The sequence below is a fragment of the Cloeon dipterum genome, chromosome 4 (assembly GCF_949628265.1).
Source record: "Cloeon dipterum chromosome 4, ieCloDipt1.1, whole genome shotgun sequence".
Lineage (NCBI taxonomy): Eukaryota > Metazoa > Arthropoda > Insecta > Ephemeroptera > Baetidae > Cloeon > Cloeon dipterum.
This window is the reverse complement of record NC_088789.1, coordinates 14,415,977-14,431,402: the sequence shown is the minus strand read 5'-3', so window position 1 is coordinate 14,431,402 and position 15,426 is coordinate 14,415,977. Positions and strand designations below refer to the sequence as shown.

The 15,426-nt window shown below is 39.6% G+C and overlaps 2 protein-coding genes across 3 annotated transcripts in view; one reads left to right on the top strand and one right to left on the bottom strand.

The window, feature by feature from the left end:
- The window catches only part of LOC135943413 (protein FAM177A1-like), a 166,400-nt gene extending 151,705 nt beyond the window's left edge, over positions 1 to 14,695 (bottom strand). The window contains exon 1 of the mRNA XM_065489933.1: positions 14,691 to 14,695. The gene's annotated coding sequence lies outside the window, so the exon portion shown is untranslated. The remainder of the gene's footprint in view (positions 1 to 14,690) is intronic.
- On the top strand, positions 6,085 to 8,520 carry LOC135943080 (uncharacterized). 2 transcript variants are annotated; one of them, XM_065489477.1, is made up of 5 exons: positions 6,085 to 6,156; positions 6,494 to 6,631; positions 6,686 to 6,832; positions 6,900 to 7,040; positions 7,385 to 8,520. In XM_065489477.1, the coding sequence occupies exons 1-5, from the start codon at positions 6,093 to 6,095 to the stop codon at positions 7,975 to 7,977; spliced, it is 1,083 nt and encodes a 360-aa protein (XP_065345549.1). In that variant the 5' UTR covers positions 6,085 to 6,092; the 3' UTR covers positions 7,978 to 8,520. The 2 variants fall into 2 exon arrangements, with proteins under 2 accessions (XP_065345549.1, XP_065345550.1); XM_065489478.1 differs by lacking the exon at positions 6,900 to 7,040.
- Positions 14,696 to 15,426: the final 731 nt, after the last annotated feature.

The following is a 15,426-nucleotide window of genomic DNA, read 5'->3' as shown; positions in this document are numbered from 1 at the left end:
ATTTTATACTTTAAAAAAAGAAGAGTTTATACGCAAGAAAGATTTGTACAATGGATTTTTCTCAAAAGTAAAGTCATTTTTTAATCTCTTATTCGCAAATGTTTGCAACTACTTTTATTACATCTTGTGTAAAAATTTATTTAGCCAGTGCGCCAGCTGTTTGGAAGTAACAAAACACTTTTGTACTAAAGGCGATTAATATCAGTTGATGAACATTTCTGCTAGAGCAAATTACTTTTTTCTTTGGTTAATGAACAAAAGCTCCTTCCCCTCCTCGGAAAATCAGAACTAATCAATCAGTAATTTGATGCCTTTTCGATTTTCCCTCTTTCCCGTTGTCTTTTTTGTTATTTCCTCTCAGCGTATTGTGTATCTACTCTTTTGTTTCTGCTGTAAGCTGCTGATAACTATAGAAAAAGCTGATGAGAAAAAGCACTAATTAATCACAAAGCAGGAAAAACTCTCGTTATTTGTTGGACAATATTTGAGGAATCAGCAGGAAAGGAGGAAATCCGCAAGGGATGAGAAATGAAATATACTGTTCTATAGAAATTTGCCTAGAAATCGATTTTTTTTCTGAGGGGGTATAATCACCATCCAATTATTCATGACAAACCCAAAAAAATGAAAAAAATAGACCAGCCAATGGTTAAAAATAATTGTAGTTTTGTGCTGAATTCGACTGTACACTTCTTCAGTGAGTTTTAGTATCATCATAAATCATAATGATCACACGATAGGAATAATCGTCAACCTAGAAAAATATTGAAGCCTACAATTGCGTTTAACGTTTTCTACGGACAAATATATCCTCAGCAGTGCATAATTAGTTTCATTCTTGAGTTTCCATGGATGCGAGTCCTCGTTCATTTGATGCGAGGAAGAAGAGCTTTCCAGATCGGATTAGGCGCAGAGAGTTGGCGCTGTGTTGGCACAGCAGCTTCAGTTTCTCACGTAGATTTTCTTGCGCCCAGCTTGGTCTTTGAATCTTTTCTCTGCCTCGCGATCAAAAATTAATGTCCATGTTCAAGTTACGCGGCGTCCGAACCGAAAATCGAAAATGATAAGCACGCGACAGCATCGAGGCGCCGAATTTTTTCTTTAGATTTATGGTTCGCTCGCGTGGAGGCAGGCCTTTCAGCTTGACGCAGCAATCATTAATTAAGACTGGGAGAAATTCCTTCAAAGCGTGCGAATTTTCCCTGCAGGCGCGCCAGGCTTTTTCCCCTTTTTCTACACAGCTCTCTGCGTCGGCTCTTTTTTGCCGGCGAGAGGGACACGATTTTAATCCTATTACACAACCTTGGTGGCGGCGAAAATGATAAATTATTTTCTCAGAATTAAGGCCATCTGAATCCGCTCTGGGAAATAATCAGATCAAGTATCTGGAAAATTGGATGGCTCTCTCCTTCTTTTTCTGTGCGGCTGATACGCGCACGTTCCGACATTCTTTCGTAATCTTCTAATTACACTTTTCTCAAGTGTCTGTTGGGCTCACTTTATTTTCAGGGTAATATTGGTACGTTATTTTCAGGAATATATTTTTTACATTACAGGGTCCACTAGTCGGTTAAATAAGTCTACGTGGTTGCCCTCAAAAAATAAATTTATCATTTTTTATTTCCATAATGACCTCGAAGGATGCAACAAACCAGAAGACACTTTATAATTTGACTCTTTTGTAAGTATTTCTGTCTAATTCAAACAATTTTTATTTTGAAATTTCTCAACACATAACAATTCCTTTGTGTCTGCACTGTCCAAGTGATTTCTAAAAATTTAAATATTTTTCGCAAACAATGCCTTTAGTTAAAATTTTCTAGATAGGTGATTGTGTGCTTTTGTTTGGAGTTTAAGAGTTCTTGCAGTGGGGCAAGCTGCAAGAAAGTGCATTAAGCTGCTTTAAGAAAATAGGATTGCTGGCGAGTGAGAGGCTTGTTTCACCACTGAGCGAGTCGATTTTAGCAGCGAGAGAGAGAGAGAGAGAGAGAGAGAGAGAGAGAGAGAGAGAGAGAGAGAGAGAGAGAGAGAGAGAGAGAGAGAGATGCAGAGGTGACAAAACACGAGTGCTTTTGCTCTAAGCTGCTTGTTTTAAGGCGCTAACAAGGTGCAAAGAGCATTTTCACCAACAACCTCTCCTCAGCTAGTCTCAAACTTAGCCACTAGCGCAGGGTAAGTTGCTACTGGTTCCAATCGTCGTTTTGTTTCCTATAAAAATCTCGCAACTCAATAAAATAAATAGTTCAAAGACATATTCTTTAGCTTTTTCAATTATTAATTTAAATATATTTCTAAAGCGATTAGCGATCTTGGGAATTCCTTTAAGAAATATAGATTTAAAGGCTGGCAGAACACAAAGTGTCTTAGCTGATTTAAAATCATGGCTAATATAGATTTTTATTTTTTTACAATAACCCAGAAAAATCAATAACGAGGTCATGGGGAATTTTGTATGCATAGGCTATTTACCCCTTACTATCGGTATTTTTCTATTGATGTAAGGTTGTTTATTCGGGCTTAGTCGTTGAAAGAGCGGGTGCTGCGTTTAATCAAAGTAGCAGCAGCAGGTAAGAAAGAAATTGTGCGTTGTTAATGAGGTTTGATCGTTGGCTGCCTGCTGCTTGTCACTTTCGCCCCAGAAGCTGCGGCCCGACAACAATTTTGGCGGATGGTCTCACGCTCTCTCACGGCCCTTTTCTTCGCCGCTAATGTCAATTTCACGCAGATCTGGTCTACACGAAAACACGGCACCCCGCAGTCTATTTATTCCTCTCTGCCGACACTGTGGGTGCGAGTGCCTACGTGCATAATGACTCGCCATTAACGACGACCTCTGAACTCAATGCTCATGTCACACAGAGCAGGTAGCAGGTGACACTTTCAAAAGGAGCCACAGACCCTTTCAAGCGGTTGTTGCTTCCAACTCCGACAACACCAGGTAGGCGAATAAAATTGATTTAGTCCTTGCAAGTGACTGAGTCGGATATTAAAACTTGCGCTTATTTTCTGCGATTAAATCTGTTGATAGATGGCACGCAAGGTTGCCATGATTGTCAATATCTAGGTGTGGAAAAAATCATTTGAATACTGAAAGTTAAATGTTAGGAAAAATTACCAAATCGCTCTGACTGAGCTGATTTTCTTTATTTTCATCAAATTTCCTACGTTTTTCTTGAAGTTTATGTTCGCTGCTGGAGGAAATGCAACACATTTGGAGCTTTGAGGTGACGAATTAACTGCCGGGTGGCATTGCAGACTCAACGCCGCACAGTGGCCGCTGACCCAGTTTTAATTTTGGCGACCGAAAATCGATGTTGCAGTGCAGAGAGCGATGCACCTTGGCTGCCGGCTTGCCATCTGCATATCCACGTGCGTTGCGAATGCAGCCCAACTCCGCGCAAAGTAGCAGAGATCTCGGTGTATAATTAGCCGGTGGAACGGCCGGGCTGGTGGCCGGCGCGTGGCTGCGGTTATCTTTTATCTTAAATAGCCAGCGGTGCTAATAGGTGATGCAATTATGCGCACCGGGATCTGCAGATGCACACTCGGGGCAATAACTCTCTCCTGCTGTCAGTCCTGCTTGATAATAATTGTATTCATTAAAATAGTTGGTGGGTCATAAATTAGGGAATTAGAGGTAGAGAGGGCAAAGTCACAAACACATCACCAAAGCCGCGCCACCGCTCTAAACAAACAACTCACGTCGCGCGTGAAAACGAATTACGGCTGCAGAATTAGATATATGTATGCTCTACACACATGTGCACATTAATTTATTCACGCCACACTGGCTCAAAACGGCGTGCACGCTGCTTTATCGCGGATTCAGGGGAGAGGTTTTTGCTTGCGGAACTACTCTTTGGATCCTTTTTCCTGCTGACGACAATAGCGATATAAACATGCTCTCCGGCCTGGAATCCAAAGTTTGATGTTGACTCAAATGAAACTATCCATCAAAAATATTAATTTCAAGAACAGAAAGTAATGGTCTACTAAATATATTTTGGGAAGCCTATAGCTATTTTAATTAATATAATCAAGTTGTTTTATTGCTCCATGCAAATAACAAACTTTTCTTGGTATTTGTAAAGTCTCATTTTTAATCTGCCGAGCGTGTGCTTTGACATAATTTGATATAATTTCCTGAAAATTTAAATATTAACGTTTCCAGCAGATCAAATATTTGGATTGCAAAATTAATACAAACGGCGGGGTTCTATCAAAAAGCGAAAAATTACATTATTAAGCAATATGGTACTATAACAACACATTCAAGATGAAAACTTGAAGCTCTGTTTCCCTTTGGCGACAATGATGGTGACGGGAAAGGAGGAAGAATAGAATGAAGGCTTTTCGAGATCATCGGAGCACAAAATATTTCTAGAGCAGCTTTTGTGCGCCGGCCACACGCCTCCTTTATTCCAAGGTGATGATTTCAGGAATCTAATTCCGAGCGACCCTCCTTTCGGCCGCAATAATGAGGAAATGGCGTTTTCGCTTTTCCGTCTCCCAAAGGCAGGCAGTCACGCGCGTCTCCTCGCCTCGAAAGAGAGAAAAATGGTCGCACGGATGGATGGCTGCTTGACAAGATGCAAATTTTGTGGCGTAAAAACTTTTTAAGCTCTCACTCAAATTTTTTAAACTGCTCCGCCTCTGTTTTTTCCGCATTTATGAACGCTGCCGCTGCGCGTGTATATTAGAAGAAGAATCGTACACACACCGACGGCTCTTTTCTGTGGCGCGCTCATGAAATTCAAAGGATTTCGTACGTCAAGGAAGAATAAAAAAAAACTTGCGTCTGCTCTCGGTTTCTGTTTTACATTGTTAGCCACTCTCCTTGAGACGTCAGCAATAAGGGGACTGACAGCAGGGCCTTAGCACAGAGCAACGAAAAACATTAAGAATTGCAGGAGCCCTTGTCCAATAAAAAGTAGGTGTATAGTAGAACATAACTTTTACTTGAATGTTATTTAAAATTATGTCGCTGCAGTGGTCAAAGGAGGACCTCGCTTTTAATATTGCGTGCTATAAAGATCCCTCGCCGTAAACACATCACGACATCACGCTGATAATATTTGAGTCGTCTGTCGCGCTGCGTGTGAAGGGGAAACGCACCACTTGAGAAACGGGCTGGCTGCGTTACAGCGCTCTGACGCACAACAGCATACGCGCGTCACAACCGGCTGGCTGCTCATTGTCAGAGAGGCGCTCGCCTGCTTTCCGCTGTGCAAGGGAGGAGTAAGCGCCTGTCGTTTCTCCTGCGTGCGGAGGACATGCACAGGCAAGCAGAGGGGAATGCTTCGTCAACGCTTGCCCCTCCCTTGCACAACCGAATGCAGGCGAGCGCTTCTCTAAAGAACAGCAGGCCGGTGACGGCGCGCGTGTACTGTTGTGCGTCACAGCGTCACAGCGCCGCAACGCAGCCAGTCCACCTCTCAAGAAAGTGCCACTTTTAAAGTGGTGCTTTTCACAGAGTTCAAACCCGCTTGGCGCTTTGGCGTTTCCATGGAACACGCAGCGTGACCTACGAGTCCTACGACTCAAATATTATATAATAAACTCGATGTGTTTACGTCGAGGAATGCACGCAAAATCTAAAGTCCAACTATATGACACCTGCTGTGTACAACAACATTGATAGAGCTGGGAAACACTTTTTATACTAATTAATTAATTTTTAATTTTTCCCGCAGCCCCCGCAGCGAAAATTGATGGTTTGAATGCAATCTTCTATGTTTACTGCAACATAATCCTGAAGCTTGGAAAGTGACTCCAAGATAATTTTTAGAAGTAGAGAGTGCAATTTTTTTTATTCCCAGTCTAAGAGACTGAAATTCTTCTATTGAAATAAATACAGTACATTTAAACTTGGCTGGCTCATATATCAACAGTATTAACCACAACATTTTTAAATCTACATTTAATATGATCAGCGAACATAAAGCTAGTCAGGAAGAAAGTTCTGATAAGTGGTTTTTGATCATGAAATCAAAATATATTGCGGTCGTTTCGCAACATGCGTCACAGGAACAGGACATGGAAGTGAATTTTGTATTTCTTCAATCAAGTAAGTTGATCGAAGGGCCAAGAAAATGGTTCTCTTATACATTGCAATATTTATGGAGCTGCTTCTTTTATGCACTTCTTATGATCAAGGTAAGATGCAATTTTTATTATTTAAAGACCAGAAAATGAAATTTACATTTTTCCTTATTCTTACAAGCTTACCTGACAATGAGACACAAATGTGTGGCTCTTTGAATATAGCTAGGCTTTTATGTTTAATTTATTTTGTACTACAGACTGTTTGTGATGCTTTAATTTGATTTGATGCGTAATATTTTCTATTTTTGTTGCAATATAGTCCATCGTTACTCGTTTGTCTTGTGTAAAGTAAATTAAAACTATTACTAGCAATATTTCAAGTTCTTCTTTTTAAGTTTATAGAAGCCAAACAATTTAATTGAAAATGCGAGCTGTATGTTTATTCTAGGTGGTTCCAAGGAAATGTGTCCTACAGATTTTATGCCAAAGAAATGCTCCAAGAATTTGTCGTGTTATTGCACTTCTACACGAAAACTTACCAATATATCGTGTTCCGGTTCAAAACTGAACCTTTTTGATAGCACAAGTAAAATTAATAAAAGAAAATGATGTGAATTTAAGAATATTATATGATTTGCAGCTGGTGGATTAATTTGTCCACGCGATGATATGAACGACTGTGACTGCTCTGGAATGAACTGCCTCCTGGATATAAGGAGAAATCGGTTCCAAAATATCAACTTAAGTCTTCAAATATACAAATATACTGTTCAAAATAACAAAAGAGGTAAAAAGGCCACTATGATTCAATTTGTCTATTGTAACGTCCATTTAAATCCTGTGCACCAATCCAGGAAATCTTCAGAATTGCCCAACAGGCTTTTTCAAATGTCATCCATGTGGTTCGTCCAAAATTTGTTTTTGCGAATCGTTGAAACTTAAATTAAAAATAATTTGCTGGAACAATAGATTTCAAAATCTATACAGTGCTGATAGTAAGTATGCCGTTGAAAGTTCAAGAAAAGTTTTTTTATGAGTCGGTCTTGTCGGTATGTGCCCTTGCATTAAGCATTGCTTAATAAGCTCATTTTTTATTATCGTTTTAAGTATGAACTTTGTTAATTATCATAAATATTATTTATTTGAATTAATTTGTGCAAAATTAATTTCAAACTAGAGATAAGTTTAATGAATTTATTATTATAATTACGAAGCAACTATTGAATAAATATAACATAGGATCATTAAACTCGAATAAAATGATTCAGGAATAATAAATCAGAATAAGCTCGCTTTTCTACAAATGGGCATAGCTTTTTAAACTAGCTTTCTCTTTTAGCGGGAAATCCTATTTGTCCAGATGACCCAAACAAACCGTTGTTTGGGTGTGATGAATCTATATGTGGAACCTCCCAAATCACTACTACCACTCAAAATATGCTGAGTTCAAGAAGTCAACCACGATCAACATCAATGAATACAAATAATGAAGTAACAAATGTACCACCAACGGTAGCAGGGATGGCACCGACAAGTAAGGAAAATGGGACTCTAAATAATCATTCATCTATCAAAAACACAGTTGTCAGCTCAACAACAGCGCCGTGGGAACTGAAACCAAAGGTAACAGAGAAGAGTCAAGATGCTACAAATCCAACTAATTCTGCTTACTTTGCACTTATCTTATTGATAATTCCGATTATTGTTATAATTTGGATTGTGTGGAAAAAATTCACTGCCAGCAAAAATTCAGAGAAACCAGGAGGGGAAACTTTCGTGATGGAGGAAAATGACGTTTACGGCACCGTCCCAGGGCTTAACAGGAGTGACGCATATTCGGAGGAAAATGAATTATATGGCCATGTCAGGTCAGCAGGACCAAGATGTGGAAATGATGACGTAGAAAATGAATTGTATGGCACACTAGGCTAATGAAATTGATTATTGATTGATACGTGTCTGGAAAAGGTATCGAAAACGTGAGTAATTATAATAAATAATTAAACATTCGTTAGATATGTTTAATTTTTTAATTGAATGTGTTTATAATATTATGTTTGCTGTTAAAAAATTGGTCTAACGAAAAGTAAGATTTCAATGTTAATTTATGCCTTGTAATTTATAAAATTAATAAAAGTGACTTTTTATAAACCGAAGAAATTATTTCAGGTAATGTTAATTGAAATGTAATTAAAATAAAATCGTATTCGCATTTTTTGTATAATTTATAGCTACGTATGGGATATATTTTAATGTTGATGTGTGCTTTTGAAGTGTCCCTAATGTGATGCGGCATTATGTGTAAAATTTTGCTATTTGTAACAAAATGGAGAGTATGTAATTGCAATTTATATTTTTCTTTATATGTTGGTTTATTCTCACATTTAGTCATTAACTTAAAAAAATTAAGGTTATGTTATTTTACAATCACGACTTAAGTTTTGAAAAATAAAAAGTATAATTTCTAATCTATATAATATATTACATATTGTCTTAATCCTTTACCACATTTTAAATCGACACCTCACCCCTTCCAGACTGATAATCCAATCTAGTGAATATGCGATGCTTCTCGAATGTTATATGAAATTAATTTGGGCCAATGGAGGGCCTGGCAAGGCCCGAGGGTTGTTTCCAAGCGCGAGGGCAGGGGACCGCCGCCGCCGTAGCCGTCGCCACCGCTGCACGCACGCACGCACCTGTTAAGTCGCGGAAGAGGCGTCGACGTGTCATTACCGGTGCTCGCACTGCCTGAGGCCACAAGTCAAGCAGGCCAGCCCGCCCTCGCCCCGTCTTCCGCTGATTAACACCCAGCGCGCGCCAAGGGGGCGGGGCGCCTCCCGCAAAACGCAAATCGCTCGCGAAAATTGGCATCGACCAAGGATTGGCAATAAGAGCGAGAAACGCTTTCAGCGATAGACTTTCACTAAGAGCTCCAATGTTGAAATGGAAATTTTCTGCTTGCAGAATTTGAGGGGTGCTCACTGCTCAGCAATGGTTTTTCTTACAATTTGGCACAGAGTGGATGAGGAATGAATATACAAGAATTGCAAGGCGTGCATTGCCATGCACAGCGTGCGGCGCGGTCGAAGCAGATTAAACTTTTAATTTGCGCGAGATTGTACTTTTACGCTGCCACAGTGTGAATTTTTATTGCTGCTTAAGGGGTCGTTGTTGTATTAAATTATGTTGCAGCAACAAAAGTTTTACAACCCACCTCTGCTCTTCGCCGCCGCCGCCGTCTCGCAAATTGAGCGCGTTTTCATTGTGGAGAATACAAGAGAGTGTGTATTAACAACGGAGGCGGGCTGCTGGCGGTGGAGGCCGTTTTGTATCAAAAAGCGGCAGCACTCTGCATTTTATGATTGCTCTCCTCGCCGCCGGCTCCCTTTAGGGCTGTTAAACTGCAATTGAGCTGCGAAATTTTCCATCGTCCTCCGTTCAAGCGCGCCTTTATACCTTTTACTGCGCCTACTAAATAAGACAAATTCGCGATTTGCGCGCTGCAAACCAGCTTGTCGCGATCAAATTTGACGCCGTCGCCGCCGTAGCGATTTCCACTTCTCCGACTACTGGTAAAGTAGCTAGGGCCCCTCAGAACCAAGAAAAGGAGTGAGAAGCAGAATTCCTCAGTAAAATTGGGTTCATTTTTGTTTATATTTAGCACTTTCAATGATTTGATAATTTTTACCATTTTATCAGACATAACAACTAGTTTTAATAATTCCTTCTATTTTCAACAGACGTCAATGTCTTATCAAAAATTTAAAATCAATGTTAATTTTTTACATATCGACGAACCAAATTCTTATCGACGGAAACAATATTGCCTGGTAACAATTTATTTTATTTAATTTTTGAAAATCAACTCGGCTTTGATTAAAAATTGTGGCTGTCAAAATTAGTATGAACGGAGTGTTAGCTTTATTTTATAAAACTTGCAACCAGATATAAGTTGATTTTTGAAGCAAACTTTTGTAAAAATAACTAGAGGTTTTCTACACCATCGAAATTTATTGGAGAGATTGCTATGATTTATTTATTTATTTATTTATATAGTGATATTTCAAAGGATTTGCACTAAATTTATAGTAAATCCTCTCAATAATGGCAATGCCATATGCACTTTGTAACATTTTTGTTCTGCGTGTAAATCACGCTCGCTAAATTATCTAAATTAACATCGTAAACGTCACATTGTCACATTGACCAGTGGCCCAACTTGACGTCGCCAATTGAAACGGCAGTTTATTTGGCGCGTAATGGAAAATTCGGACGAAATGTATCGTCGTAATTAATGCTGCGCAGAACTAATTGCCGCTTCGATTGTGAATAATGGGTGCGTGCGTGCGGGTCTAGAGTGATTGACACGTCAGCAGGCGCAATAATGAAAGCTGCGATAAAAGTGCGGGCATTTGTCATGCCATTTTTGCAGGACAAGCAGTGCCAATTAGCTTTTGATAATGACTGCCTTTTGTGCAGTCACCGCCGCCACTGCTGACTCGATCAAACCCGTGTTCGCCCCGAAAATACAAACGAGAGCTGCCTGCTCACTCTGACTGACACTCTTTATCTCTCGCTTTTCGGCGATGGCTGCGATTTGGCGCGAATTTATCGCCCATTTTCGCTCGACGGGCACTTTTTGACAGACGAGGGAGAAAGAGAGAGAGAGAGAGAGAGAGAGAGAGAGAGAGAGAGAGAGAGAGAGAGAGAGCAAGAGGACCGTTTTGTGTGGAACGCCTGTCACATGAACCTTCAAATGATCTAGGCCGACGACATAATAAATTAGCCAATACTTTTATTTCACATTACCAAAATTATTTTTCAAGGAGCGATTACAATTTTTTTAAGCAATAGTGAATTGCATTAGTTTAACAAAATTCTGTAATGATAGATATAATATAAACGCATCAGGTTCAACCGCGCAGAAACGGCTGCGATTTGGGTTGTGTGATCAAACAGAAATAATTGTTTCCGAAGCAATTGAGAATGAAAAAGCACATCAATAGAGTTATTTAAAGTTTGTCGAAATACTTCTGCTAAAATTTAAAATGAGTATATTTAAAGGAAATTATCGTTTAAATCAATGCTAGTATTCTGATTGGTTGCTGTTAGGTGATATTCTGATATTTCAAAGCTTGATGCGTGGTAATTTGATAAAACTATTTAATTCTAGCTGTTATTTCCTGTAGCGTTCTGCAGATACACATGAAAAATGCATTATTAAACAAAACTGGATCAAGCGCTGTGAAGATCAATACAAACTCTGTGCCCTCAGACTGGACTATTTGTGATGAGGTGAAAGTGTTAAAAAAATGCTTTACATTTTCTGAAATTTATTTTAAATTCTATAAGTATGAAAAATTTTATTGTTTGAAATTACAACAGGCGCATCGCGACGACTACGGTCTGTTTTATCGATTTTTCGCAAGCTTAGTAGCCCTTTTTCATCTGTATATATAAAACCTGACCTTTGCATTTTATATGTATATTGACTGAGATGAAAAAAAACAAAGTAAAAATATAAAAGGATTATTTCCTAAAAAAATCATAGAATTTTTTTACGCAATATCTGTGTGAGAAGTGGTTTTATAAAAGTGTGATTGATCTAAAAATAAATTTATTTACATCCGATATATGTACTTAATATTTTTTACCAAGGTCCCTCTTTTTTATTTGAAATATTGAACTTTGATCGCATTGAAAATGCTGCCCTTTGTTTGCAATCTTCTGGAAGGACTAATGAAATAAATGTTTTTAAGCTATTTCTGTGGAAGATTTAAACATTTGTGTTTGTGAAATACGTTTAAACCAAATTTAAACAGGAATAGAAGCGAAGTGCCGTCACATTCCTCACCCATACTCTGGTCTCTCTAGTCAAGTGTTTAAAATGTGCCTCGCTATCAACAAACCTGCACCCTGACTAGCGACAATATAGTATTCACTCCGAGATGTCCAGTTATAATGTCCAGTTAAAATATAAGGTCCAATTATATTGAAGATTACTCCAACGCCTTCTACTTTGATGTGGCCGCCCGGACAATCATTGGACAGCTACGAGCGTCGCTTCCAACTGGTTCCAATGCTTGTTCCTGTAATGTGTGTATCCTTGTACTCGTGCAGTCAAATCAGGGGAAACATACTGTATGAACACGATGAGCAGTGAGATATTTCAATTTTGCGTCTGCCGGGTAATTTGGTCGTCGAGCATATATGAGCGCCTTAAATTTCGAGGGTTATGCAATTTGTCAAGGCGGTGCGTGGCACGGGTTGCCTAATACCGCTCCTCTCTCCCACTCTCTGCTGCCGGCTTCCGAGTGGGAGCTCAAAGATGCCGCCGCCGTCTCATTACTTTCCACTGATCCTCAGAGGAGTGCTAAATGTACGGGCAAATGCAGTTTATGCCTGATTTGAGCGGCTCGTTAGCTGCGAATACGCCGGCATATATGCAGAGCCAGCGGAGGGCAGAGCAGAGAGCAGGATTCTCTGTCTGGCGGCTGCTGGTTCAATAAATAAGTTCGCTCTGCTCACGGGGGAAAGTGATGCGATCTTTGAACATGTGAGAGACACATACGCAGACTAGAGCACGTCAAAGCAGATTCACTCACTAAAGTCGATAATATTTTTACTAAATAATCCATTACTTCAAACTGTCGTTGAAAATTTTGTTCTTGCGCAAATTGTTTCGCAATCAAAGGGATTGGTTACTTTCTGAAATTCGTCACCATTTTCTTCCTTTTTAATAGAACTTGGCTTTTAACCATGTTCAACGGCTCATGATTCAGAAATACAGCTTATTATGTTCGTCAGAGCACTTAGTTGTAATTTTCCTTTTATAGATTTATTCATGACTTGTTATCCATCAATTTATCTTTAATACTTTATGAATAGAAGCTATCTAGAAATAATTGAAATTCTTTTAGTCAAGAAAAATCTTGGAAGTGCATGGTGCATTATATTATATACTTAAAAGTCCTAAACTATGCACGTGCATGAACATTATTGTAGAGAATGCACGCATTAAGCGAATCTGGCGTCTCACATTACCCGCAGAAACTCCGGCAGCTAAAAGTTTAATTAGCACGCGCGGCAGTTCGGCGAACACGAATATTTTAATGCATAATCTCGACAATTAAATAAGCAAATTATAAGCCGAGTTAAATCTCGAGCTGTTGAGAGAGGCGGCGGAGGAAAATTCGTCTCGAAATGTGAGGAAGAGCGCCTTATCAATTAATGCTCTTAAAGTATAAAACCTCCTGCTGCTCCGTTCTGTCGCCAACAGCGAGTGAAAATGAAGTGGATGACACCGCAGCGGAAGGAAGGAAGCAGCAGCGAGCAAAGAAAGTTGAGTTGCACGCAACAGAGCCATAAAATAAGCTGTGGCGTAAAACTTTTGTCTGCTCTCGAATTTAAATTCTCGCCGGGTAATTGAAAAACTCCTGCATTAATTTGCATCCAACGAGACAGTGGAAAGGAAGAATACATAATAGGCCTCTCTGTATCATAATGAATTTGGAATACCAATGAAATAAATGACGAGGCGATTGTATCGGCATTGAATGCGCGCTGCACCCTTAACGAGGCCTGCTGCTGCGGGGAAAGGCCAAAGAGCAGGCTTCGACACAAAGGGGAAAAGTCTCAAATTAGGAATGCTAATTTGCAGCCGCTAGCTGCTCGCTTTGTTCCGAAACTTTCTTCGCCCTCCGCGAGAAGCAAACGCGCAGCAAAAGAGAAACTCACTGGATGTTTGTTTTTAAATTTTGTTAACGTATTACAAGCTCTCAAGTCCATTGAAATCGGTTCCAAAATCCTGGCGGTAATTCGGGACGGCCAGTATGTCAGGGAATTGCGAGCATACGTGTCTCGCGCCTGATAAATTCGCATTCGCGTGTGTCGGCTGTCGAGCGAAACACAATCGGAAAGCGGTGAATAATCAATTGGCAACAACACAGAATGTCAACACGGACGGCGCATATTTCACTCGCGGGCAGGCAAAGCCGTTTTTTTGCCGCCCGGCACACAACTGGACGCCGCGACGAGTATTATTATTATGGAAATGCTAATTCGATAAATCACCCGCTGTTTATTGCGCAGAATGAATAAATTGGCCGCCGCCAACTGCTCGGATAGGTTAATTAATAAATTGATTTACGAGAGAAGCCGTAACGCGTGCTGACTCGCTTTGAATTTTTCCGCCTACTCCGCACTTTGTTGCCGAAATTTACGGCGCGTGCGAATTTCTCGTACGAGTTATAAATGACGCGGAATGCATTTGTATTCCAGTGTTGTTCCACAAGTGCAAAAGTTTAGAATGACTTTTTTCTCTAATTTTTTATTCAGTAAATAAAATCACGCTTCGTTCGACGTCACCGCGTGACTTGAATAACATACATTTCTATCAATTGAAGGGAATGAGTCATTTTTGAATGAGTAAATTTTTCACCCTATTAGAACTACAGGTTTTAACGAAACTGATTCAACACGATTTTATCTCTAAATAAATAAATAGTTATCATTATGACAAGGTGTCTCCCGATTTTAAAAATTGATGTCAAAGGATTCCTGAATCGAATGATGTGGGTGGGTTTCTTTGGTTTATAGCGGCTTGAAAGATTTTATATCTCTTTCGCAATTTGCATTCTTCTACGTTCTTCAGGAAAAGTCGTAGTTTTTATTTGTACAATTTCAAGGGTTAGGAAATCGCCGTCAAATGCGGCCATTCGACAAAAAGTAATTGCGCGCCTGTTGGCAATTACGCGGGCTAGCTGCAGCAGGACGTTCTCTTCTTATCTCGGCCAAAGATGAAGAAGAAAGAATGGAGGAAGAAAAGAAAGCTTTTGAGAGAGAGAGAGCATTTCATTGCTACTCTGCCTTTTCATCAAGTTTCTCTTTCTCTTTTGCAGACGCCGAGTTTCCTTTAACACAATTTTGATCCCCCGAATGCTCTTCTTCTGCCCGCTTTCTCTCACTCTCTCGCAGCCGAATAAGACGAAAGAGAGATGACTGAGATGAGACGAGGAAAATAGTATTTTTCGCATGCATGTGCGCAAAGCGCAATCCAATATCCGAGAATTGATTATCTGACGGGAAATGACATGAACCGAAAAATGGAAGAGAAAACGCGTGCGTGCACTTTAAATTGAAAGACACTCACGTTCAGTCAGTTTTCAACAGCAAATATTTCTTCTGTGAAAAGCGCTCAAATATTTACTTCCGCAATTTTGTTGTCAGTTTGACGAGCAAAAGAAAATTGCCCGGGACAGCGTCTGGCTCACTGACGCTATCTAAAATTTCAAGCAGTTATTTTTTACAAATTAATCACAAAATAGGCAAAAATTAAACTTGAAACTTCATTTTGATTCAAATTTTCAGAAAAAGTTA